General features: G+C 51.8%; 1 protein-coding gene across 3 annotated transcripts in view; it reads right to left on the minus strand.

The window, feature by feature from the left end:
• Nucleotides 1-615: 615 nt before the first annotated feature.
• Nucleotides 616-26439, minus strand: part of LRRK1 (leucine rich repeat kinase 1) — a 147831-nt gene continuing 122007 nt past the window's right edge. The window contains exons 21-34 of one of the 3 annotated variants that reach the window (XM_033188820.1): nt 24917-25088; nt 22429-22592; nt 21304-21443; nt 19180-19429; nt 18129-18295; nt 17797-17994; nt 15985-16262; nt 13803-13997; nt 12712-12863; nt 9430-9547; nt 7960-8076; nt 4509-5362; nt 3969-4070; nt 616-2052 (exon numbers count right to left, since the gene is read on the minus strand). In XM_033188820.1, coding sequence (XP_033044711.1) covers nt 1875-2052; nt 3969-4070; nt 4509-5362; nt 7960-8076; nt 9430-9547; nt 12712-12863; nt 13803-13997; nt 15985-16262; nt 17797-17994; nt 18129-18295; nt 19180-19429; nt 21304-21443; nt 22429-22592; nt 24917-25088 — 3085 coding nt within the window. In that variant the 3' untranslated portion in view covers nt 616-1874. Of the gene's footprint in view, nt 2053-3968; nt 4071-4508; nt 5363-7959; nt 8077-8097; nt 8270-9429; nt 9548-12711; nt 12864-13802; nt 13998-15984; nt 16263-17796; nt 17995-18128; nt 18296-19179; nt 19430-21303; nt 21444-22428; nt 22593-24916; nt 25089-26439 lie in introns of those variants that run through there. The other 2 variants (XM_033188819.1, XM_033188822.1) reach the window with 2 other exon arrangements.

Here is a 26439-nt window from a genome sequence, read left to right on the forward strand (position 1 = left end):
AGGCTCCGGCCACGCCAGGCTTTTGTGTCCCTCCCACACAGTGGCTTGATCCCACAACAGGGCCTTTGCATGTGCAAGGCCCTTGCACCTAGTGTCCTCAGAGCTCCACGGAATGCCTTCTTCCCATTCCTCAGTCTCACATTGTACTTCCTGGTGCAGGCTGCAGGCCTCCCCAGCCTCAGTTAAATATAACAGCCCTAGGCCAAGCCACCAATTGCCCAACTGGGTGGTCCGGCTGCTCTACTATCTCACTTGTCTGTGTGCTCATTGTCAACTCTACCTATGAGGAGTGAGCTTCTAAAAGCAGAGATTCAGCCAGCCCAGGTGGCTCACACCTGTAATCCCAGCACTTTGGACAGGAAGCACAGACCCTCAAACCCCTGGGACTTGGTGCCCAGGCTGGCACAAAAAAAAAAAAGTAGGGGAACTCGCTTTTTCCAACCTGTGACTGACAGAGCAGTGTCTCCACCCCTGGAAGTTGCTCAGGGCCCACCTTCATGTTGGCACAGTGGGCAAGGAGGGGCTGCCCGTTACCCCCAGACAGTCAGTGGGTCTGGGAGGGACTGAGTCTGTGCTGTGGTCATAAGAACTCGAAAGACAGAGGCCACAGCTTCATTCTTGAAAGAATCTGTTTATTTTGAGATTAAAAGAGTCTCATCCCCCTGCATATCCAGCAAATACTATATTTGATCTTTTTAATTTTAGAAAAGGGTCAACAAACTTCAGCTGGAGTATGATCTCTCTTTCAAACTCCCATTCGGGTTTAAGAAGCCCCAAAGGGTAACCCTTGACAAAATGTGGTTATGTTTGCACATGTGGTGCATATATGTGTGCATGTGTGTAATACATGCATGTGCATAATTTATACAATGTTTGCTGTTGTATCCATAAACCCCCTGTGGACAATTTTCCTTTTCGTACTCTGCTGTACACGTGTGGAGTGAAAGTTTAGCAAATACATAATTTGGTATAAATCCCATACAATGTGATTTCACAACCAGAAGCCTGACCGCTGAGATATTACTGAATTTTTAAAAGTGATAAACAAGATTTTTATGTGCAAACAAACAGGGCTTGTGCTCCAGCTGCGTTCAAATTTACTTGACAAAGCTGTAAACACAAGGCCCTTTCTGAAGTCCGGCTGATTGAGTTTCCCCTTCCTTTTGTCGGTGGAGAGGAATGTAAAGGCTAAGCTGGTGTACTCGCACTATGTGCCTCTGGGCTTTCTGGCTGCGGCACTTAAAGGAACTCATTCATTCTCTGGATGGGGCAATGCTCCTCACCCAGCATCCTCTGAGGGCTTTCCCACACAGAGACCTTCCCGAACACAGAGATATCTGATCTCGGCTTGCCCAAGCTGGCCCAGGCCTCAGGGACTCAGGAGCCTGCGGAATGTGCTGAGAGCCTGAGGTCTCCGGCGGGGAAAGGGCAGGGGTTACAGCCCCCCTCCTGCTCTACCTCAACTGCTTCCCAACCGAGGGCCTCTGGTGTAATTCCATCTGAGACCCGGGGATGGCAGGAAGGCCCGGCCCCACTTTGGCCCAGCTCAGAACAGGATCCTCCAGCCCTGCTCCTGGAAACTGATGGAGGAGGCCAGTGGAGGCCCTGCCCGGCCTGATACCACTGTCTTCCCTGGGGCTGTAAAATCAGCAGTTGGGGGATGGGGTATTCAGATAACTCTGCTCCAGAGAACCAGAGAACCCTGGAGCCACCGCCAGGTGGGTAACTTCTTAGCACTTCTTAGCAGCAAGGAGTTCAGGGGAGAACTCCATCTGTCTTCTAGGTCCTTGGAGAACTAGAGGCTGATGGCAGAGGGGTCAGGCTGCAGCCTGGGGCCAGCCAGCTCTGCATGTGTGACTGTCATTCCACAGGAATTACCTTCTCTTGCGTGTGCAAGCCTCCAGCCGGCCCAGCTCCTCGTAGGACTGGTAGAAAATGTCAAACTCCCTAGCGCCCCAGCCCCTCCAGACAGCCAGGCACCACTCTGTGTTTTCGTTTTCAAAGCTGCACACAACAGTGTCCTTTGCCACCACAGCAGCATCCACCAGCACCCTGCAGAGAGAAGGGGTCTAAGGAAACTCACAGGGTCCCCACTTGGGTGGGGTTGGGACCCTCACCCTGGGCCTTCTGAGGAAGGCAGAGCTGGCTAAGGGGAGGGGAGTATGTCTGCTTGCCAGCCCTCTCTGGGGTGTGCTCAGATGCACCACTTCTCCCCGGTGGCCCAGCCTGCGGGCTTAGGCTTTATAAAGTCCAAACATGGGCTGTGGGCATGAGTTCACTTCCATGGGCTCTGTAAGAGTCCGACTCCCTGGAAAGCCACAGAAGCAATCAGATCAGGTATCCGTGACTTAACTTCAAAGCGTCCAGAAAACACCAATGAACCAAATTTCTGCTTGTGAGTGGCTCATGACCGAGTTTAACTCAACTCCCTTGCCACTAAGCTCAATGTGATTCTTCTCTTATTCTGTTTCTACACGCTTAGGAAATACAGGCTCATATATTAAATGGAAAACCTACTGCCCCAAAGTCATCACTACATACATTTTTTGAAACTGTGGACAGTTCTGCAGGATTGGTGGGGGCGCTACAAGTTTCCTTTTGGGCCGCAGTGCAGCCTCCCTGCCCTTGTGGTGCCCCACCCTGAGCACATACTAACTGCCTTTCCTCCCTCTGTGCCCTGTGTGTGCGGCCTGCGTGGCACTGAGGTGCTCCTGCAAACTGGGATGTCCAGGGACCTCTGACTCCGCATGGCCTTGCCAGGGCCTCCCCTGAGGCTGACTGCTGGGGCCTCTTTCTCCCTATAGCGAGAAAGAGGTAAAATCTGGCTTTAGGGGATGGATAGGAAAAACAACAACAACTGAACGTTAGGACACTAACGGCAGGTATGCCAAGGTCCCAACCTGGGTGCTGCACACCCATTTCCTCCAGAAGCCCAACCTGCAAGCTGGGAACTCCGTCAGTTCAAGGCTTCCATCCACACACTCTGGCAGAGCTCAGGAGCAGATCCAGATCTTGCTTCCAGAACCACTAACAGAGCAAGGGTCACTGGCCCAGGATTCACTGCCAAAGATCAAAGCTGGCAGGCAAGGGAGTGAGACTGCCATGGATGCCTCCTTGGTCATTGTCCTGCTCTGGGAGAAACAAGCTGACTGGGGTTTCTCCACCCTCTTATGCTCCAGATGAAATAAAAACCCACTTGCCCAGGGATGGGGATAACTCACGCTACAGGAAAACAGGCCTAGTGTGAAGTGGAAGAGCTCCAAAGTACACACACACACACACACACACACACACACACAAATTGAATTGAGGACTTTTCATAAGGGAGATTTACCATGTGGGGCTCGGTAGTCAAAGTGAGGGGTGTAAACACTGTGGGGAGCTGCAGCTGGGGCCAGCCTCACACCACTCCAGCCATGTAGACCATGTTCTGGACAGGCCACCCTGCCCAGCATACCCTCGCAGAGGAGACTGGCATAATCCTAGGGGTACCCACCCACAGACAGGTACTGAACCATGCCTCAGCCCAGGAAGGGCAGGAGCTGAGACCCCAGGCTTGGAGATGACAAGGTGTGCCTATGTCTTCTGTCCCCATAGGGTGCTGTGTGCGCAGGTGGACACCTCGGGTAGGGTTTCCTGCTTGGCAGGAAGAACAGTGAATCAATCACCTGGATGCATCTGCATGTCAACTGTAGCTGAATTCTGGCCCTGGAGGCATTCATTAGGTAGGGTACTTGATCTACAGGTGCACTGGGTACTCCAGAAACAGGGAGCCATGGCCAGTGTGGAGCCCCTAGGAGCTGTCTGCGGGGCCGCATCTTGTTTCCATTTTGACTTATAGCCACGTTGGTGGATACGCTATTTGGGAGAATGGAGGGGCAGCAAAGCCACTGTGCAGGACCTGGCTGTGGGGCCTTCTGTGCTCATGCTGCTGCCTGGGTCCTAAAGGAGCTGCCACTCAGTCTTACCCATGTGGAGTCAGCTCTCGGGCTTTTAAGACGGCGATGACTCGGCCCCGCTGGGCGCCAGAATCTTTCTCCAGGCCAATGACGATAACATCTCCACCGCGCCTAAGCAACCAAAACCCAGAAGGGGAAGCGTTTTTGTCGGTAGCCGTGCTCTCGGGGGAATGAAGCCAGTGTGCAGAAAGGTGCGGGAGGGAGGCAACAGACATGCAGTTTCTGCTAAGGGATTAAGTTATGGGGAGGGGACAGACCCCAAAGCAGAGGAGAATTTTCCCAGTGGAAGCTGAATCACAGTTGATTGTGGCTTTCCTTGTGTGGCACCTTAAGCTCTCTGGCAGGCAATAAGCTTCGGTGCGGCCACTCTTAGATTTGCTAAAGATATCACTCCCATTCCCAATGGAGGGAACCAACCTTCTTGGAAGCACAGCACCTGCTGGGTCCCCACATGACCTCTAAGGATGCCAGGCGGTCTCCCTGGCTCCCAGGGGGTCTCCTTGCTCTGTGGGCATGCCCTCGATGGTGTCCTCACCTCGGGAAACTTACCTGGGGACCCAGATGAGGTCTCTGACGGCGAGGATCTTCACAGCCTGCAGGTGCTGGCTGAAGGTCTCCCCGTCCATGGGGGTCAGGTCATGCTCAGACCTGTTGGAGGCAGCACTGGGCTCATGTAGCCTGTCTGAGTCCTCGCAGTCGGGGGAGAAAGGCACGCTGGAAGAACTTGCCGGGGAGCTGGGGAGGCTGGAGAGGGACCTGGCAGCCTGGCGGGGTGGGGATGAGGAGTAGGAGGACATGGAGCAGTAGTCGGTGAGTGACTCCTGGTGGGTCAGGATCTGCGTGCCCAGCTCCTCACTGTACATGATGCTCACGTCCGCAATGGAGTCCCCCTCGGGCACCTTTGGGTTGGCCGTGCGACTGGCTGCCAGGGGTTCCATGTCCAAGGGCCGCACGGGAAACATGTCCCTGAGGGGGCTGGGGTCCCCACAGAAGTACCGGGCACACAGCTGGTAGGTGGTGGAGTGGTACATCACCAAGGAGTTGGCCTTGTCATCCAGGCACCAGACGACCTCGTCTCCTCTGCCCTCAGAACTGCACACGACTGACGTAACCACGGAGGGGGCCATGTAGGGCTCCAGCCGCCTGCAGATCTCCAGGGAGGCACAGTCAATGACAAGGAGGCCCGGCCCATTGCTGTACCAGACCTCAGAGCCACTGTTGACCACCTCCATGGCCTTCACTGGATAGGGGTTCTGCCGTGCATCTTCGTCTGCGATGCTGAACTTGGACCTATTGGCTGTGTGTGAGCACAGGTAGGAGCAGCTGTCCTTTGGGGCGCCCCGCACCACGGGAAACACAGCCACAAGCCCATCAGCAAGGCCCGCTAAGACCAGGTAGGAATTCTGCAGGAAGGAGACAGGGATGTGTCACATCCTTCCATTTCACACGTTCCACCAACACGCTTCAGGGCAGCGAAGCTCTTAGAAAGGCTGGGGCTGCTCCTAAGGAAGTGAGCTCTGACTCAGCAGAGCCGTGTCTACCATCCCTGCAGCAAAGAAAGGAATATGCCACCGAGAGGCAGGGCCTGTGGCACCAAGTGAGACTGTGTGTCACCTGGACCACATGGGCCGCCTCTGCTTGTGCCAGCTTCTTGCAGGGCGAGCAGCAGGGAGCTGCCTTCTCCTTGAAGCCACCAAGGCCTCCTTCAGAGGCAGGACCTGGTGCCCGCCCTTTTCTGGGTGTGCTTAACGTGACAGCAGTGTGGGCATGGCAAGTGTCTGTGCACTGCCCCCTGCCTGCCACCCCCCTACCAGGTGGAGTGTTCCATAAGGACGTGCCCCAGCCCACCAGCATCCCCGTGGCACTGGCCTGGCACAGGGAAGGACTCAGTCTCCTTCATCTTGGTGGCCCTGTGACTCCACCTGGCTCCTGCTCCAGGTGGACATGTGTTTGCTGAACTAATTCTGGAAGAAATTGCTTCCTACTCAACCCTCTCGTGGAGGCCTGTCTCAGCCTGCTAAGCGCTCATCCCAGCTTACATCTATCTGAGATGCCTGTGGTTCAGCCGACATTGACAGGGTCCTCAGGGTGCCCCCCACCCTCTCAATGAAGCATGAGCTCTTCTACACCCGCCAGAGGTCACTGGGCAGAGGCCAAAGTTACAGGGACCATGCTGAATGCTAGGCCCACCCCAGACTGCCCCAGGGCACCTCCCAGGGCAAAGCCAGGAACACAGCGCAGCTTCGCAGCCTAGACACAGTGTCGGCTGTGGTGGGGGTGGGAAGAGGTCTGCAGAACAAAGCTGGAGTCAGGGCAGAGCAGGGAGCTGGGCCTCATGCCAGTGAGGGGGCAGGGCAGAAAGCCTCCTTGTGGGGAGCTGGGGAGCTCAGGAGGCTGGCTGTGTAGGGAAATGGAACAGAGACCCGTAGCTCACTGTCCAGGACAACATGCTGTAAGAAAGTGTGTGGAAATCCATCCCCAGGATTTTAGGGAAAGAAGGCAGCTAAGGCAAATAGGCTCCAGGTCTCTATCTGGAGTCCTGGCTCAGGCCCCGGCCAGGGCGGTGAGCACCATGTTCCGGCTGGGTGTGAACGTGCATGCGCGTGCAAGAATGCAGGCTCTGCCCTGGCGGCCTCGGAGGGGGCAGACACCCTGCACAGGAGGCCCTGCACAGAGCAGGCTTTATTCCCTCTGGTCGTGCAGGAGGTGGTGCCCTGGCTGGGGGCTCTGGCCAGCGGTGGCCTCAATAACACTTTGTGTCATGTTCTCCTGTGCTCTGGTGTGGGCCGGGTCCCAAGCTGCCTAGCCTCGCTGTGGGGCCATGGTCATAAATGACTCTAAGGTTTATTTCATACTTTTTTTTTTTTTTTTAAGAAATGAAACTGAAGAAGGGTGAAGAGAAGAGTTCATGTAGTTTGCTTCCATCCAGAAGTAATAATAATGTTCTTTTACCAAGTGCACCAGCCTAGACCTTCGGGTATGCTAGGCCTTCTCTGTCTCTTCTTATATCTATTTTGTAGATGGGCAAACTGGAATTGGATGATGACAGTCACATTTTAACAAAGCAACACCAGTAAAGGCTTCTTGTGCATTTACCGAGGGTGCCTACTGCACAGACAGGCCCCTCAGGGTGGATGAAACCAGAACTGCCTGAGCAGTGCCTGAATCCTGTGGGCGGAGGAGCCTGGAAAAGCCAGAGAGCTGCCTCCCACGGAGGGGCAGCTTCTCAAAGGAGGGGCCAAGGCCTTTGGTCATGAGAGCTGAATCGGAGACGGTCTGGGAAGAGGTGCTGGGATGTGAAGGGCCCAGCACAGAGTCGGGTGCTTTGTGGGGAGGGTGCCGAGGCCGGCAGGGGCCAGAGGACAGCCTCACAGAGGCTGGGGCTAATCCCAAGGTGTAGCACAGCTGGCTGGGCCCTTTACTGGGGAGAGTGCCCCTTGGGGTCTCATTTAGAAAGGCCAGGGCTAGGAGGTTAAAGAGATGAGTCTGCAGGGCCATGCTGGACAAGGAGAAATTGCGTTTGGTGTAGATGGTGAGTACTTTGTGGGAGGCAGAGATGGAGGGAAGGAGATCAGGACCTCCAGGACCTGGTGACCAAGTGGCTGTGGGGTGGCTCTGGCCTGGGCAGGTGGGATAGAGGCTCCGGATGCCCCTGCCCTCTGAAGGGGAAGGGCACACACATGACTGTTCACTGTGCCATTTGCACCAACAGTCATTCCACCTGAGTCAGGGCATTTGCATGTGAAAGGGGGTTTTGACTCGGCCCTCAGTCTGGCTGAGGACTTAGGTTTTTGCAAACCAGAAGGCACTAATGATGGATCAGATCTGATATCTTTCCTCCCACTGTCTCTAAGGCTGTGTCCTAGGCCAGGTAGTCCTAGAAGGTGTGGCTCTGCAGTCCCCACCCTGACACAGCTTCAGGCTGTTCCCAGCTAGGAGACGCCTCCCAGGCATGGAAGCACATCAGAGACCTGCATACCCGCCTTTGCCCTGACCTCACCTTTTTAATAACAGGCACGGCCAAGAAGCAGGTGACGATAGCTGGAGTATCCAAGGCCCGTTGGGGTGTGTTTAAGGGGCACATGCCCTTGAGGGTGTAGATGTAGATTTTCTGGTCCTGCAGAGGCAGACAGGTCCACTGTGAGACCCAGGCTGGAAAGGGTCTGGCATTTCTCGAGGCATTCCCATGAGGATGCACTCAGCCTTGGGGATCCCCTGTGGGTCTTGGAAAGTTACATGGATTGACACGTTCTGGTGGGTTGTTTATGTATTTCTGTTCTTTGTAGAAACGTTGAAAAAGACAGAATAGTCTAAAGAGGAAACAGAAAATAGCCCATAATCTATTCCCCAGGGAAAACCACCATTGGAATTTGGGGCCACAGCCTCTCAGAAGTTCTCTGTGGTATTTGTGTGTGCACCTGGTACCGGCAGAGTGGACTCACGCTGCAATGCTGTCTTCTCACTGTTCTTTCCATGCGACAGCACGCTGTAGGCAGAGCCCTTGCTCTCACTCATTCTAGGAGGAAATGATGTGGGAGCACCTCTTGGCTGCCTGGGACTGGGGTGCATCTACTTTGGCTAAAGTGTTGTCAGATGTTTCCTAACACTGAGATTTCCGAGGCTTAAGTGGTAAGCATGCTTTTGAGATTTCTGATACATATGTGAACACACTTCCAAACTGCCCTGGGGAAAAGTTGCACCAATCTATCCCCGCACCCACAGCCTCAGAACAATTTTTTTTTTTTTTTTTTGGAGACAGTGTCTCACTCTGTCGCAAGGCTGGAGTGCAATGGTGCGATCTTGGCTCCGTGCAACCTCCACCTCCTGGGTTCAAGCGATTCTCCTGCCTCAGCCTCCTGAGTAGCTGGGAACACTTGTGCACCATCATGCCCGGTTAATTTTTGTATTTTTTAGTGGAGACAGAGTTTCACCATGTTGGCCAGGATGGTCTCAATCTCTTGACCTTGTGATCCGCCTATCTCGGCCTCCTAAAGTGCTGGGATTACAGGTGTGAGCCACTGTGCCCAGCCTGCCTCAGAACATTTGTTCGGCCAGTTCTCTCGGGATTTCTCTGAAGACCCCTCCTTAGGCCTTCTAGTGATTTCCCTGATTTCCCTGATGTGAAGGCAAGAGGCCTTCGGAGCTGAGTGACTCGGCAGTGTTATGGGAAACCCAGGCATGTCCCTAGCTTCCTGGGTCTCTCCTCCTGCTGAGGGTCTACATCTGGTCCTCACCATCCCAAATTCCGGCCGCCAGCCAGCAGCAGGCAGGGTTGAGCTGCCTCTGGTTACAGGCTGCTACTTCATGGGGTTCATGGCATTACTCTGGGATTGCACAGGGATGCACTGGGGGTTATCTGAAAGTTCACTTGACCTGGTGTCCTGTATTTTTATGAATGTGGCCCCCACCCAGGGGCTGCACCCAGTGGGCAGTGATTACCTCGGTGGGCAGGCCTGTGGGCAGTGCTTACCTCAGTGGCTGTCCACAGGGATCTCTGGACCTGGAGCTGGCAGCTCACCTTCATCCCGGGGCAGCTCATCCTCTGCACCTCCATGAGACCCTTCTCTGTGTTCACCACCGTGTAGTTCCTGTAAGTGGCAGCAACTGTGCGGTCAGTGCCTGGGGGCCAGGGGCTGCCTCCTTTCCCCGGGCCTGGCCTGGGCCAGCTGCGAGCCTCATTTACCTCCCCTGCTCCCACCCAGGGTTGCATCCTGCTGCGTTCTGAGAGAGCAGAGCTGGGTTCTGTCTGAAGGATAATGCTTGACCGTTGCCCGCAGGGAGGGCATTCCCCATGGAAGAAAGGCTGTTCTCTTTCTGTGACCCCTGAGGGTTGAGACGGTTGCCCCAGTAGGAAGGAGGGGCCCTCCCACCAGCCATATCCTTCCCACCCGTGTTATGTGGGGAGCCCCTCACTGCAGAGTAGACAAAGTCAGGGTTAAAGACAAGTTAGGAGAATTCCAAAGGAGATTGGGTTGGGGTTGGGGGGCACTCAAAATGTGCTCTCAGCACAAGTGCTCTGAGAACTAATGGCTTGTCGTTTGCGAGAGCCTTGGCTCACCAGACCGGCTGTCTCTGGCATCACTGCCTCCCCTCGGCCCGTGGCAGGCATCCCGGGCACCCACTGCATGGAAGAGGAGGCTGAAGCTGATGCGACAGGGAAGTTACATACTCCACATCACATAGCTCTGTCCCTCAAACTCAAGAGAGTACGTTAAGCTCACGAATAGCATTCTCAATATAAAGTTTCTCCTACTACCAAATTTTAAAAAGCTTCACCACTGTTGACTGATAATGTATTTGCAGATGATAGAAATGGTAGAAAATACAGCAAACAAAAACTTCCTTCAGGTATATTTGTCCCTTTTCCCATCTTTTTTTTATGCATCAGAAAAACAAAACTAAGGTATTCTAATAGCTTTTACTTTGAAAACAGTTAAAAATAGAGAGAGTCATAAAGAATAATTGCCCCTGTTCCCCGCAACTGGAATTGTGTCCTATGTGAATCCTGTTTACCTGCTCAGCTGCCCTGCCTCTCTCGCCTCCTTTCCTTCCTTAATTCTCAGACAGATCTCAAGTCCGGCTCCACCCTGCTTGGCTGCCCGTGTGCTCTGGGCCAGCCCCCTCCTCCCTTCCTGTGAGTGAGCCTCTCTTCAGGCCGCAGTGAGTTTTTTTTTTTTTTCCTTTTTGTGGAGAACGGGGTCTCGCTGTATTACCCAGGCAGGTCTCGAACTCCTGGGCTCAAGCTATCCTCCCGCCTCTGCAGTGAGTTTTAAAGAACCTTCACAGGTCACAGGAAGAGGCCTCTCTCTTCCCTCTGGGAAGTCTTCTGAGGCTTGAGCAGAACTGTCTCAGGTACCTGCCACGTGTGTGTCTCTAGGCCAGCAGAGCAGGGCCTGGCCCAGCCTCCCAGGGCCAGTCTGGCTCCAGGTCCTCCAATTCACCCTCAGAAGTGTCTGACGGTGTCCTTGCTTCTAAGGTGGCAGATGTTCCAGGCGCACTTCCTGCCCCAGACATGGACTCTGCCATGATTCTGATGAGCCCTGGTTCACTTTGGTACTTAGAGAGCACAGTCTAGGTCCTAGGGGTGAACACTGGCATTCGATTGGTCCTTGTTTTTAGGCCTTTTCAGTGAGCAGAGCTGAGAAATTTATGTTTTTTTTTTTTCAACTATATCACGAGTCCATCCAATCAATTCAGAACTGCAGGCTTTTACTTACCCTACTTTACATCTCTTTCTCTTTTAGCCCATGCTGAAAATCACGGTTTCCAGCAACAGCAACACAATTACTCATTAACTTACTCCACAACCACAAGCAGCATCTTAGAATAACAATCACAACAGTACTACCAACAATATAGTTACTGAAACCTGTTTAATTAATATGTTTACTTTTTGTTTTGTCCTTAGAGTACATCCCATCAGGAAGGCATGCTCCATTGCTGTGTTTTAGAATAACTTCTCTTTTTTCTGAGGCAGGGTCTCACTCTGTCACCCAAGCTGGAGTGCAGTGGCACAATCACCACCCACTGCAGAGTCAGACTCCTGGGTTCAAGCAATCCTTCTGCCTCAGCCTCCTGAGTAGCTGGGACTACAAGTGCTCGTCACCATTCCCAGCTAATTTTTGTTATGTATTTATTTATTTTTGTAGAGACAAGGTTTCACCATGTTTCCTAGACTGGTCTCAAACTCCTGAACTCAAATGATCCACCTGCCTCAGCCTCCTAAAGCGTTGGGGTTACAGGCATGAGCCACAAGGCTTGGTCAGAAAAATCTTCTTTACAGCATCATTTCTTAGAGTGCATCTGTGTCACAACACTCAATCCTAGTGGTATAAAATCTGATGCAGACTCACGAAGACTGACCTAAGAGAAACTGCGAAGTCTGTTCCATTTATCTTATTATGTCTCGAGCTCAGTGATATTTCCCCACTCTACCCCAGGCACCCTCTCCAAAGGTCATACTCCAGATGCTGTCTTTACTACTGACTAGGTGCCTCCCACCCATCCCCATGGCAAGCATGTCTTTTCTGACAGCCACCTCCTAGTTTTTCAGCTCACCCCACCTAATACCGTAACTCTTGAGGTTTAAATTTTTTTCTTTTTTTTTTAACTCTAGCAATACCTAGGATCCTTTGGTACTTTCCGTTGTGCTCCCTGAATTTATGGCCTCACTTAGGTGCCTTGGTCCATCTCTGTGTCACTCCCTTGAAAACACCCCAACGCCCCTGCCCCTCTCTCCCTCCTGGCAAAACCCCAACTTTGTTTAAACCCACCCTGTTGCCCCTTCTGCAGTCTGGGGCAGCAGAACATTCTTGAGAAAGTCACAAAACCAAACTGACAGGTCTCATTTCCTTTTAAAAAATGTTTTTAAATTTTCTAATTTTTTAAAAGATGGGGTCTTGCTATGTCATTCAGGCTAAACTTGAACTCCTGGGCTCAGGGGATTCTCCTGCCTCAGCCTCTTGAGTGGCTAGGACTGTAGGCACATGCCACAGTGCCCTCGTGTCCCCAGACACCCTGGCAGATACTACTCATTTCTGGCATCTCTTAACCACAAAACCATACATGCATGTCTGTTTCTGTGGACTTTCTTCTGCTCTCCCTGCTCTTTCTTGAGTGCAGTCTAACCAGGTTCTGGATCCTACTGTCTGCTAAATGATTCTCATTGTGGTCAACATCGACTCTGTTTCCAAATTCCACAGTGGCCTCCCACCCCAAATTCAAAGAGGGCAGGGCAGGCCGTGGAGCTTACCTGGACTCCTCTTTTCCGTCCCAAAACACCACGGTGTACTCCTGGCCCTGGGACGAGAAGAAGGCTGTCTGCTTTCCACAGTGCAGCTCATACATGAAGATGGCAAAGGTCGGGTCCTTCATCTGGCTCACAACCGACAGGGCCAGCGGTCGCTGAGGGAGAGGAGCCACCAGAAGGGAGCAAGGTCACTTACAACCAGAGTGGTGCCAGTTCTGCCCATGAGGTCAGCCAGCTTCAACCAGGGAGAAATGAGGGATTCTGCTCATTCAGACTAGATCCAAACAAGAGGCTAAAACAGCTTCAGACATCAGGAGCAAACCCATCCAGATATCTGGGTCACCCTTGGCTACGGTAATTTAAACTCATCTGGTCAGGTTAGCTGAACCCCAGGTATTCCAACCCAGGCCAAGGACATACACTCTTCATCTCACTATATTACCCAAGCTGGAGTGCAGAACCTACTCACAGGTGTGATCATAGTGCACCACAGCCTTGAACTCCCGGGCTCAAGTGATCCTCCTGCCTCAGCCTCCCCAGTGGCTGGGACTATAAGTCCATGTCACCACGCCCAGATAAGGACATGCATTCTTCTAAAGAATACCCTGTTTACTCTCAATACATTAAACTAGCTCACTTGATTTAATAAATGAGTTTTAACCTTGAAACCACTAGCCTCTTCCAAAAACACAAAAACACCACCAACAAAAAACCAGCCTTAACACTGTAATATGATCTCTGATTCTCACAACCAAACCTTTTCCCCATTACTTTACAAAGAGATACCCACATTCTCTCTGTTCTTGCACAGGGACTGTATTGTTATAAAGGGATTGATATACTTTGTTTGCATGGTGAAGTAACATAAAAGTTGGGGAGGAAAAGGAAGTTTATTTCCTAAGAGTGACATGTACACACAAAGAAAATGAAAGTAGATATGTTAGGAGCAGCAAATACCACCCTCTAGAAGAAATGAGCAGAGAAGGGTTGCCAATTGTGATGGGTGGGCAGCCACACACACATACTCTGGGGACCCACAGCTTCTGCCACATGGCAGGACGTCCCAGGGCCCTGGGCTCTGTGCTCCCAAGTACCTTCTCTGGCTTAGTGTCCCAGCACTCCATCATGAGCGCCTGCAATCGATGGAACTGCACTTCCTCCGGCTGCCCCAGAACTGGGCGGATGCCCTTGGACAGTTTCTTGGCAATCTGGAGCTGGTGGTGGCCCAGTGCAGGTCGCTGTCCTGACAGCAACTCGTAGAGCACCATTCCATAGGAGAACATATCTACCTGGGCACAGAATAAGCCAAGTCAGGTCCCTGCCTGGGCCCAGTGGCCTTCACTAGTTGGCCCTGAGGTGGAGGGATCAGGGAGACACAATTAGACAAGGAAAACAAACATTCAACCAACCACCTGACCATGTCCCTCTGTCCATTTATCCATCCATCCTTCCAACTACCCATCCATCCACCCATCTGACCACTTTCTCTTCTATCCGTTTATCTATCCATTTTTTTACCCTTCCTTCTTTCCATCCATCCATCCATCCATCCATTTGCTTGTCTTCCTGTACATTTATCCATTCTTCTCATCTGCCCATCCATCTGACTTCCCACCTGTCCTGCACATTTATCCATCTGTCTTCCTATCCTTCCTCTTTTCCATCCACCCATCCATCTGACTTCCCACCATATTGTCCATTTGCCCATTGTCCCATCCATCCATCCATCCATCCATCCATCCATCCATCCATCTATCCATTCATCCTTCCATCCAATAAAACATACTGAGAACTTGCTGTTAGTCACCGATTAAGGACTCCAAGGAGGTCATGATCCTTATCCTTGAGTAGCAAGACAAGGCAGGAAAACACACACCCTGAGCTTGATGTGCTTGGTACTAAAAGTGCTGTGTATGCAACTCATAAAAAAAGGAGTGTTGGCCGGGCGCGGTGGCTCAAGCCTGTAATCCCAGCACTTTGGGAGGCCGAGACGGGCGGATCACGAGGTCGGGAGATCGAGACCATCCTGGCTAATACGGTGAAACCCCGTCTCTACTAAAAATACAAAAACTAGCCGGGCGAGGTGGCGGGCGCCTGTAGTCCCAGCTACTCGGGAGGCTGAGGCAGGAGAATGGCGGAAACCCGGGAGGCGGAGCTTGCAGTGAGCTGAGATCTGGCCACTGCACTCCAGTCCGGGCGACAGAGCGAGACTCCGCCTCAAAAAAAAAAAAAAAAAAAAAAAAGGAGTGTCTTCTGGATCACGACATGTTGCCTTCTCTAATTTTCATAATCATAGAAAGGTCCAGCAAGGAAAATTTATACAGACCCCTATAAGGGTCAAGAAATAATACTTTAGCAGGAGAATGGCTGAGACAGACTTGAGAATTTTAAATGTGAGTGTTTCCACGATAATCTGAGTTTCAAGGTGACCTCCTTATTGAAGTCACCTACTATTGTGAAGCTCTTATTTTTGTTGCTTTGATTTGCCTTTTCTATCTTGGGCAACAGCCACAGGTGCTGAGCTAATCCACACATGCACAGGTCATTCCTACAGCAATTAGTCAATGACCATCTGAAAAATCACCAAATAATAAGAAATTATAGATAAGGGAATTTTAATGCTGGGTGATTAATTAACAAGGCTGGCACTAGATGCAACACATGCAAGGTAAGATGACTTTAAGTTGTCTGTGGGCCTGCATCTACCAAATAGCCATCAGGGATAAATGTTATTGGAAGATCAATATTTAGTCATTGTCTCAACTGAGGCTGGCAGCGCAGTTGCCTGGGGATGCCAGCTTGTCCTTTCACTCTTCTCATGGTTCGGCATTCAACTTGGCCAGCACCCTGTGACCAGGAGTTAAGGACAGGGGTCTTTACCGTCCTTATTCTGTCTGCTCCTCCTGAGTGCCCTGCAAGGCTGGTCCTGTGTCCTCACTGTGCACATCTAAATGTGAGTTGGAGCCCAAATCCAGATGTGTTTCTGTCTTGGACTCTTCATCTGCTGTTTACAGCCTCTACAATGTTTCTGAATCAAGGTTTGAGAACTCTGAGGCTAAGGAGAAGTCAATCTTGCTACAGGCAGACAGACAGACATAGGCCCCTGCTCCCTTCTGGTTCAAGCCAGAACCTCCTTCATGGAGCAAGGGAGAGTGAGAAAAATGTGCTTTTGGGGATGCTGAGCCCCGAAGCTGCAGGTGCCTCTAGGAATGCCTGGCTAGCCTCAGGGCTGGGCTCCTGCATTGTGGGGCTGGGCCAGGGGATCCAGGCAGGTACCTTCTCATCATATACAATGCGAGGCCTGATCTCGGGGGCCTGGTAGCCAGGAGTGCCCTCCACGCCTAGAGCACCCTCATGGAATGACTGCCTCGAAATCCCGTAGTCAGATAGCTTGATGTTGATGTGCTCCTTGACGTCAAGGGACCACACCAGAATGTTGTCCGACTTCAGGTCGCAGAAGATGATGTTTTTCTTGTGCAGGTAGGCCAGGCCCGAGGCAATCTGGTAGGCTATTTTCTGGGTGAGCATGTGTCCCAGGGGTATAAAGGAAGAATCTTGCAAAGAAAAACAATTTTCAAATGTATCAAAATTTCAGTTTTGATAGAATCAAATTATCATGATAGCAACTGTCTTTTTGTCTTCCTATCTCCCTAGATACTATATATTCTTTTTTTCTTTTTTCTTTTTTTGAGACAGAGTCTCCCTCTGTCACCCAGGCTGGTGTGCAGTGGCACGATCTCAGCTCACTGCAACCTCTGCCTCCAGGGTTCAAGCAATTCTCATGCCTCAGCCTCCCAAGTTGAGTAGCTAGGACTACAGGTGCACGCCACCATGCCTGGCTAACTTTTGTATTTTTAGTAGACATGGGGTTTCACCATGTTGGCCAGGCTGGTCTTGAATTCCTGGCTCTAAGTGACCTGCCCGCCTGGGCCTCCCAAAGTGTTGGGATTACACATGTGAGCCACTGCGCCTGGCCCCTAGATACTTTATATTCTATTGATACATTCTCACTATTCACCAGACTGCCAGAAGGGACAGAGAATGGCCTGGTTAAGTGAAATAGTATTTAGTATAGAAGTGCTCATCACTATAGCTTCATTCATGATACCTTATTCCTGGAATTGCTGGCAGTTTTGCTGAATGAGCAAGGATTCGAAATCTCTAGAGTTCATCTCAGGTCAAGGCTGTCCTACGTAAAGGGGTGAGTTGCAAGTAGAAGAATTTTGTTTGGCTGGGTGTGGTGGCTCATGCCGGTAATTCCAGCACTTTGGGAGGCTAAAGTGGGGGGATTGATGAGCTCACAGTTCGAGAATGACCTGGGCAACAGGGCGAAAGGCCATCTCTACAAAAAACAAAAACAACAACAACAAATTAGCTGGGTGTGGTGGCATGTGCTTGTAGCTACTGGGGAAGTTGAGGTGGGAGGATTGCTTGAGTTCGGGAGGTCAAGGCTGCAGTGAGCTGAGATTGCACCACTGTACTCCAGCCTGGCCAACAAAGCGAGACCCTGTATGAAAAAAAAAAATAAAGAATTTTATTTAAAAAATTATCTTCCATTGAGGCAGAAGTGATTGATTTTAATAGCATTTCTTCTTCCCTAGTCAAAAGACAACTACCTTTCACCCTCTGGCAACTCTGGAGTTTAGTTGCTCATTTCTCAACGTAAATTACTTTAACATTTTGTTTTAAAATATAGTATGGCCCCACTGACCCTAGGATCTGAGTCTCAGCAGTGGTGTGCATGTGCAGTTAAGAAAGTGATTTAATGCAGCTCATGTGCTTGGTGCCCTCCCAGAGAGGATGTTATCATCCTCCTTTTACAGGCAAATAAACTCAGCAGCTTCCTGGACCGCTCCAGAGCCTGGTCTTAGCCGACTCCACAGCGTGCCCTCTGCCGTCCTCGCCAAGGCTCTGCCCAGTGACTGGACCTGGCGAGGTGCCTGGCCTCACACCCAGGGGATGGTCACACGAGCCATGGGTTGGGTGTGCCGTTGGGTAGGCCACCTGAGGCTCTACCCCCGTGCCAGGCAGGAGGCGCCTGGGGCTCTGTTGGTCTCAGGAGCCGGGTGGGGCAGCGCACTGCGGTACCTCTGGCGTTCTCGGACAGCACGGTGTTGAGGCTGCTGAGTGGCGCCAGCTCCAGAGCGAAGCAGAGTGGGTGGATGCTGATGCCGATAAGCGCCACAATGCAGGGGTGCTGCAGCGCGTGCAGCATGCTGGCCTCCTGCCGGAACTCAGAGAAGTTCTTCATGGCGTCCGTGGCCCGCAGGTGCCTCAGCATGGTGTCTGCCGTGGAAAGCACAGCGTTAGCCAGCAGGACACGGGGTGCCTGCAGCCTCAGGCCTCTCTAAGGCGGCACAGAGCTTAGACCCGGGCAGCATATGTCTGAGAAAAACAGCACCAACCTGGGACCTGCTTACCTGCCGGGACGTTAGCAAAGTTCTTGAATTTTTTGATGTGGAAGCGCTTGACAGCTACTGGCTGGCCCTGGTACCGGGCCCGGTAGATGACGGTGCCACTGCCACCCTGGCCCAGGACGCTGCCCTCGTCCTCACTGTGCTCCAGCTTGCTGTTCTCCAGGAAGAGCCTGCCACACACACCCGGCATCAGCCACATCACCCCCGCCCTGACGCGGGTGGATCCTGGGCTGGGTCATTTGTCCCCATGGCCAAGAGTCATGGTTCAAAGCCATCTGTGAGGCTGGACAGATCTGGGCCACCCCCCGGCCCTGCCACTTGCGGGTGGGCGCACCTGGGTGGGTTATGGAGGCTTGCTAAGCCTCAGTCTCCTCTGTAAAGTGGGCTTAGGACCTGAACAGCCTCAGAGGTGGTGATGGCTGGCACAGGGTGAAGTCCACAGAAGTGGTGGCCGTAGAGAAAGGATCCCTTTGGAAGTTTTCTTCTGAAAGGTGACGTTTCCTATTTCCTCCCCGATTCTCTCTCTAGTTATCATCTTGGGTTAGCATAGGTAGAATAAACTCTAAGAACAGATTTGAGGGGTCTGATGCTGAGCACTAGGGTTACAGATAGGAGTCAGTGTTTGACAAAAAAGGTAAACAAGGCTCTGGGTGGGAGCTCTCCCCTTTCTGAATGCCCGAGGAGTGCTGGCTGTGCTTATCTGCTGGCCCTGGAGCTGGTGGGAGGTAGGACTGGAAAGGAGAGGCAGCTCAGGAGAGAGCAGCTCTGGCTACGAGGGGAAGGGGGAGGCATATGGGGAGGCAGGATGGCTGCACTTGCAAAGCGCTTTTCCCAGCTGGGCCTATCAAGGCCTCCAAAATGGAAAGCCAGCAGCCTGGTTCCTTTCAGGCAGCTGAGGATGGGAACCTAAAAAGGTACTGAGATTGGTGGGAAGCGATGGCTGGGGCATCTGCCGGCTCCGGAGGGGTCTTCCTGGAGATCACTTGACAACTGCACAACGAGGAGGGCCCCCTGTGACCTGCATTGTGTTCTGGGAGGGGCCTTCGGGGCATACCTGGCCGGGAAGTCGGTCATGAACAGTTCAGGGACCAGCTCCTGGAGCGGCACGGGGAGGTCCGGGTGTCTGGGGCAGGAGATGAAGTCCCGCTCTATGGCCGTGAGGACACAGTCTTCCATGTCGAAGTATTGCACATCCTCTGATTTCTCACTGGGGTCCGTGTGCTGGGCCCAGGCTGTCTCGCAGACTGGGCAGGGCACGTACTGCTCCATGAGTGGAGTCCCGTCGCTCTCTGTGGCCGTCAGGGCTAAATAAGGACAGAGCAAGAGACAGCTTCACAAGAAGGAGGTGCAGGAGGGCCCCCAAGCAGCACTCTCTACCCCAGGCCCTGAGGCCTTCACAGCAGGGGAGTTGCCTGTCCTGGCCTGTACCCGAGAGACAGGCTGAAACCCATTGCCACATTCAGGTGCCTTTTTGGAGAGCGCAATTGTTTGTCCTGAAAGATGTGTCCAGGGAGGGTTCGGGATGCTTCTGAGAACTGCCCAGTGGTCGGGACCCTGAGCAGGCTGGCTGTGGGGCCTGAGAGGAGGGCGGGGATCCCTCCTGCATGACTGGGCCCTAACAGGTCATTACAGACTAGGTCTGAGCTATCCTCCAACAATCACAGCAGTGCGGAAGCCACTCTTCCTACAATTAGAAACATCAGGTTTGTAATGTCTATGAAGGGCAATGCAGGGGGAGAAATGAGTGCAAATTATCACAGACAAAACTGAGTCAGTGGACATGGGTTCCCTCCTACGCCTCTGATAGGAGGTGCAGAGAAACACCCTCCAAGGTGCCCTGTGGAGGTGCCCTCAGGGCAGGCCAACTGCCTGCTTCATGCAGGGTAGGAGGTGGATGCCTAGAACTTTCCAGGCACATCTGATATCTGTAGGTCCATGTGTAAGGCATCCCGTTGGGAGGGGCCCCTGGCTGGGGATACCAGCTCCAGGCAGCCTGTCTCAGGTGCTCACCAGAGCCCTTTCCATCTCAGGTGACTGTCTAAGGGATCCACCTGTCAAACTGCCCAGCACCTGCTGTGGGGGGAACACTGGCTGGTGGGGAGCTGCAAAGTGCCCAGAAAGGTTTACATGGGCCTAAGGACCCCCTTAGATGGCCAAGTGCCTCGCAAATCACCATGACACACACACCCAACTGCCTTCTCCGAGGGCTCCTTTCTAAGCCTTTTTTCCTTGTAGGTCACCCTTCCTGCCAACAGCGTGAAGGACCCCAACCCTGACAGAGACCAGACCCTGGGATCTGGAATGTGTAACCTGAGTGTATGCTGCCACTGCTCCTTAGCCACCTTCCCCGATGCTCTCTGGGATGCAGGCATTGCATGCAGGTGAGGCTGGCCCAGGAGGCCCGGGGATCTGCCGAGGCTTGCAGGGGCGGCACTGGAATTCCAAACCCGCTCTCCAGTCACTTGCTTGGCCTCCAGCGTTCAGGGGCTGAGGCTCTCGGGGCAGCCATTCCCACAGCTGCTTGCCCCATTAAGCCCCAGATGGCCTCCCCGCTGCAGGTTGCTCTGGGAGTTTCTCCACCGCAGGAGCAAAACAAACAGGGAGCCTCAGCAACTTCACTCAAAGAGTACTTTTTTTGGGTGAACTATCAATGAAGAAACAGATCCAAAGGGACTGAGAAGGGCTGTGTTAGTGGTTTGATCACCGCCAGGATGGGTGGGGCGGCAGGGAAGGAGAGCAAGGCCCCTTGGTGGCCACAGCTCCCCTCCATCCCTGCCCCTGCACAGAGGATAAATTTCCATCTGCCGACTCCCCCCCAGTTTCAGCCACACCGTCCTCACTGTGAAAACAAGACATGTGTGAGCTCACACTGAGCATCTCCGTGGAACACTCATGGTACCAGTGTCATCTTTCTTGCCACGCCTGTGGGCAGCTGGCAGGCCGCATCCCTGCACAATCCCAGTGGGGTTCAAACCCCATCCTCCCCACGGTACTCCCCCCATGACAGAGCTGGACTTCTCGGGGGCCAGGACTCCCACCAAAGGGCTGTTAAGACCCCCTACTTTGCTTGGGCTGAATCCCAGTGGGATTCTTGTCCTTCCCAAAAGAAGCAGCCCCACCCTGATTTATAAATAAATATTAGCATGAACAAGGGCTTGTTTCCAGAATCTTCTCTTACCAGGAAACCACTGATCAATCAAGGAATTGACATGATCTGTGATGAAAGCCATGGCTGAGAAGTCCCTCATTTCTGATTGACAAATGATTTTTATTCCTCCACTTTTCTTCTTTTTCCAGTTCACATCGGAAGATTCCACACTGCAACCCAGAAACCAAAAGGATCCCATTGCGATCTGGCTCTGGGGGACCCTGGGATGATATCCCTGACCCTAGGGACAGGATTCAACCCCTGGGAACCGGGAGAGACTCTGTGCCCTGCAGGACTGATGGGGGACTCCCTGTATGTACGTGTGTGTGGCCCTGCCTTGTTCTTGCCCCGGACCTGGCCTGGTGAAGGAGACACAAGGAAGATTGCCGTCAGGGATGCTCAGCCTGGGAGCTGACCCTCGGGTGAGGCCCTCAGGAAGTTACCGGACCTCCCTGAACCTCAGTGTTCTCATCTGTCCAGCAGCAACTGTGGGCTTTAAGTGAGAACATCTATGTGGAGGCGGCAGGTCCCAATCAAGCCCTCTGTAAAGTTACCTCCCCTTTCCCTTCTTCTCCTCTCACAGAGTTGAAGACTATTTTGCAAAGTTCATTGTAAATATTAAAATAATCTTGGGTGTTTATCATTCATTAAACCTGTTGAGCTGACTTTAGGTCTACTGCTCTCAAAAAAAAAAATAAGAATAAATGGCACAGGGAGCTGAGTTCCGTGTCTGGTTATGGGCAGTGCAGATGGAGGCTGAGGAGTCTCAGCGCCCCCTGCCCCCAGCCTGGCTTCTCACAGAACAAGGGGAGGGGCAGGATGGCTGCAAGGTCACATGGTGACCTGAATAATTGTGGGAGGTGCCTGAGGCTCTCCTGAGCTCAATGGCCACCACGTCCCTCAAGTCCTGAGCGGTGGCCGCCACATCTGCCTTTGCCTTTCCCATCCTGCAAGGGGGACTCAGCAGGGGTGAGGAGCCCCGAGCCTCTGGGACACTCATGGGGGGGCCTCACATTTCTAGCAAGCTGCCATGATGAGCCGCTCTCATGAGCAAAATTCTGAACACCAAGGGGATGAGGCATCCTGCTGACGTGGCCCCGGGGTGGCTGCTGTGGCACCTGCTGGCCCGGTAGGTGAGCTTCCCGGTGTTCCTACCTGAGGTAGCCCCCATCAAAAGTGACCAGGAGCCCTTCCTGCCAATAGATGGTCTGATTTCTTTTCACTCTGAATGTGCTACAGCGATTTCTCTGGTTTCCTGTAAAACTGTAAATGGCGACTTTCCTGTTCCTGCTTTTAGTATTCTTCTTGTTTTCAAAAAGCTGAAAGACAGAGAAAAGACCCTGCTTAAGTATTCTGGGCTCCTCGCTGGTCCTGGGCAGAGCTCTGCGGAGGCCGGACTGGGCCCCATCTTGATAAATGACCCCCGTCTTTCCCACCCTCTCCTCCCACGCTGCTCATCCCTGCTGCCAAATTGAACGTTACATTATCTGACAGGGTTTCCAGGGTATTCCGGAAACAGCTTTTTTCCAAAGAATTGAAAAATAGGTTTTCCTTTAAAAATTTTTCTCTTTCTGACTTTACAATCAAAAATTCATATTAGAAAATGCAGAAAATACAGAAAAATGTAAGAGGGCAAACAAAACACCCATTTAACACGAAGCAGAGAGATCATTCAGATTTTGGTATATATTATTCCAGGATTTTTTTTTCTATCTCCATATATGTGTAAAAAACAGCTGAAGCTATATTGGATTTCTAATTTCATATACATTAAAAAACCTCACTTTTCTATGTCACTAAAAACACACATAAAATTCATTTTTCTAAAGTTTAATATTCTATTAAGCATAGTAATTTCCTGAACCACTCTCTTCTGGAAGTGTAAGTTGGTGCCAATCTTTTGCTCCTTCAAAACCACCGTGAGTTACATGAGAAAGGCACAGAGCTTTCTCTGATTGAAAATGGTATCCTTAGTTTAGATGTTACCAGTCGGATTATCGGTCGAAGGGTCTGAATATTTTAAAGTTCTGGATGCATCCTGAGGAATCGCTTTTTGAATGACGAGACTGTCCTGTGCACCAACTACCAGTGTCCACAGGGCTGCTTCGTGCCCCGGGGCTGGGGATTATGGCTCAGCTCTTTGCTAATGTGATGGATGAAAAGTGGCATCTCACTGCTGCTTGAATTTGCATGCCTTTGATGAGTGATGAGACTGAACTTTTGTCCTGTCACCCATCTGAATTTCAATAGGACTTCTTTCCTAACTTCAAGTGAGGGATGCTGCTGCCCGGAAGGGCGCCCTGGCCTCCAGGTCCAGCTGGGCCCCACTTGTGAGCTCAGCCTCCCACGACGCTAGTGCTCCATGACCCTCCCCTGAGAACACAGTGGGACACAGAGTTCAAAGGGAGGGCAGAGGAATGGAAAAGTAGGAGCACCAGTGCCTGCGCCCACTCCTTCAATCAGCGCACCCTTCTGGCACTATAAACCAGTCTCCGTCCCCGCTAACACAGGCTGCCACTGTCACGATGGACTTTAAGGATTTTGCATTGACTTTTCTTACCATTTCAGTGAAAATGGGGAGATCAAAGAACACTTTTATAGAGCTAAGAACTTATAATTCAATAAGGGCTTTCTAATGAGAATGCAGCAACAGTAAACTCATCCGGAGTTTAATGTCGAGGATTTGACAGTCAGGGATTATGCCAGAGGTTTGCAAAACCAAAAGTGTGTCAGAATCCCCGGGAGGGGTTGTGAAAACCAGTGTGGGGTTCCCTCCGGAGTTTCTCATGCAGCGGGTTTGAGGTGGGGCCTGAGAACTTGCGTTCCTCACATATTCCCAGGTGAGGCTGATTTTGCTGGTATAGGAACCCCACTTTGAAAAACACCACTGTAGCAAATATTGCTTCCATGCTCCCGCCTTGCATGAAATGAATGTTGCCTGACAGCTGGGACTCCTTCCCATAACCCCAGGTAGACCCACAGAAGCTAACTCCTTGGGCTGGGTCTCCAGTGTTACCAGAGTCATGTAAAGTTCTGCACAAGTGGTTCTCAAACTGGACTGCACAGGGAACTCATCTGGGAGCCTTAAAAATACCAAAGAGGAATCACTTTTTCAAACAATGCCACACTCAAAGATTCTGATTCGCTCGGTCTGGAGTGTGGTCTGTGTCTTTTAGAATTTACTCCAGATGAGCCTAGTGTGCAGCCGAGATGGCAAAACTGTGCTTCTAACTCACGGTTTTCCAAGTGTGGTTGCTGGGCCAGCGGCGTCACCTCGGGGAATGGATAGAAATGCAAATTCTTGGCCTCAGTCCACACCTACTGAATCAGAACCTCTTGGGTGGGGCCCACTAAACTCTGTTCTAACAAACTCCAGGTGGTTTTGAGGTGGGCTAACATTTAGAACCACTGTTTATAAAGGGTGTGTTCTGTCTAAGGAGGGTGCTGATTTGGAACTCACAGGATGGCTTAAATGGGTTGGCCAGCAGCCCATGCCACACCTGCCCCCTGGCACTACACTGGTGGCATGGCTCTGGGAGAAGGGTCTCCAGGCAGGGCCCCCCAGCAAAGGGCATTCCCCTCCCCCAAGGGTACAACTGTAGGTGCCTCTCGGGCATCTGCCTATGCAGAAACCGCATAATACCTGCAAGTCCATCTCCGCCAGACTGATCAGCATCCGTGCTATAAACCTTTGCCAGAAGCCAACGGGAACGAAGCTCATCTTAAATACCCTTTGAATGGTGTTGGCTGTGGGGTGCCGCATGCCGTGGGTGTCCAGGCCAGGTTTAGATGGAAGGAGGTGGGGCAGGAGGTAGCTGAAACACACCAAAGGGGACTGGTGAACAGCGGGGCCCAAGCTCCACTGCAGTGCCCCAACCCCAGCAGATGGCCTGGTCTGGGGACAGGCTGTGCTGAAACACCTCAGGCTGCTGGGTTCCTTCCTCCCAGGGCCTTTGGAATTCTGTTATTAGTAAGAGAAGGGTGGTTTATATGCTGAGAATAAATACTCCAAAGGAAAATGAAGACTGGTCACATTAATATGTCTACTATGGTTTCTAAGATAGAGACTAGAATAAGGCTAAGGGAAGACATGAAAACATCTGTGGTCCTAAAAATGTCAGACATAGCAAATGGGACTCAATTCTCTATAAATGGGGTTGCAGTTGGGGAATCACTTAACATTAACTTTGGTTGATGAAGGAAAAACAAATACAGCTGCAAGGTTTCAAGGACAATGCAGATACTAGGGTCAGAGTAACATTTTTGGCCTTCAAAGCTATTTATTGTTCTTGGCCAGTTGACACGACGCAATTGTCTTAAAAGCTAGAATGAGCCTGATTTGTGCGAAAGAGGGATATTTTATGAGAACACTCTTGGTCATCATAAAAATGCTGCATTATTGTGTCAGCAAGGCCTTCACGTCTGTCGTCATCTTAAAACAGCTGAAACCTGGGAGGTCCATCCAAAAGTGTGCCAGAAAACCAGCAATAGCTGCATGCTGTGGGGCTGAGGGGGCAGGCACCAGACAGGAACAGGACGGCCCCCTGGGTGTGCAGATGCTGGACTTTTTCCCAGTAAAGGTTTTGCCTTCAGTTCTTCTAATCTTAAAATAAATCGATTTCGGTACAATAAATGTCCTTAGAACTTTCTGGAAGAGACTCCCTAAACTATAAGAAAATTCAATGACAGCCCATGGCCCAAGCTCTGACTTACACGCTCTGACACATGGGTATACAATGGGAGGAGAAAAGATACCCTCTTGGCAGGGCTGGTGAAGGTAGACAGGGGCTGTGCAGATGACGTAGCAGACACAGGTGGTGAAGCAGGAGGCCTTTTCAGCCTTTCAGGTCTTGGGTGAGAGGGCATTCCCAACCTCTCGCTAGATGCCTCTTCATCAGAGTGTCCTTCACATCTGAAAATTCCTTGCTTCTCTATCTGCTCAGTGTTTGTTCCCCATACAGGAGGCCCTGGGCCGTGCCTGCTGTTTCTTTCTGCTTTTTCTACTTCATCTCATGCATCCTGGGTCTTTCACGTGGCCCTCTTACAGTGGCAGTGTCCCGTGGCATTCTTGCTCTTCTCCTTGTTGGAGTGTGCTTAGAGAGTGCGGGGAGCATTCTCTGTCCCCAGGCGCCCCAGCATGACGTGCAGTGGCACACAGAAGAGGTG

Source organism: Trachypithecus francoisi, unplaced genomic scaffold, assembly GCF_009764315.1.
Source record: "Trachypithecus francoisi isolate TF-2019V2 unplaced genomic scaffold, Tfra_2.0 Lachesis_group3, whole genome shotgun sequence".
Lineage (NCBI taxonomy): Eukaryota > Metazoa > Chordata > Mammalia > Primates > Cercopithecidae > Trachypithecus > Trachypithecus francoisi.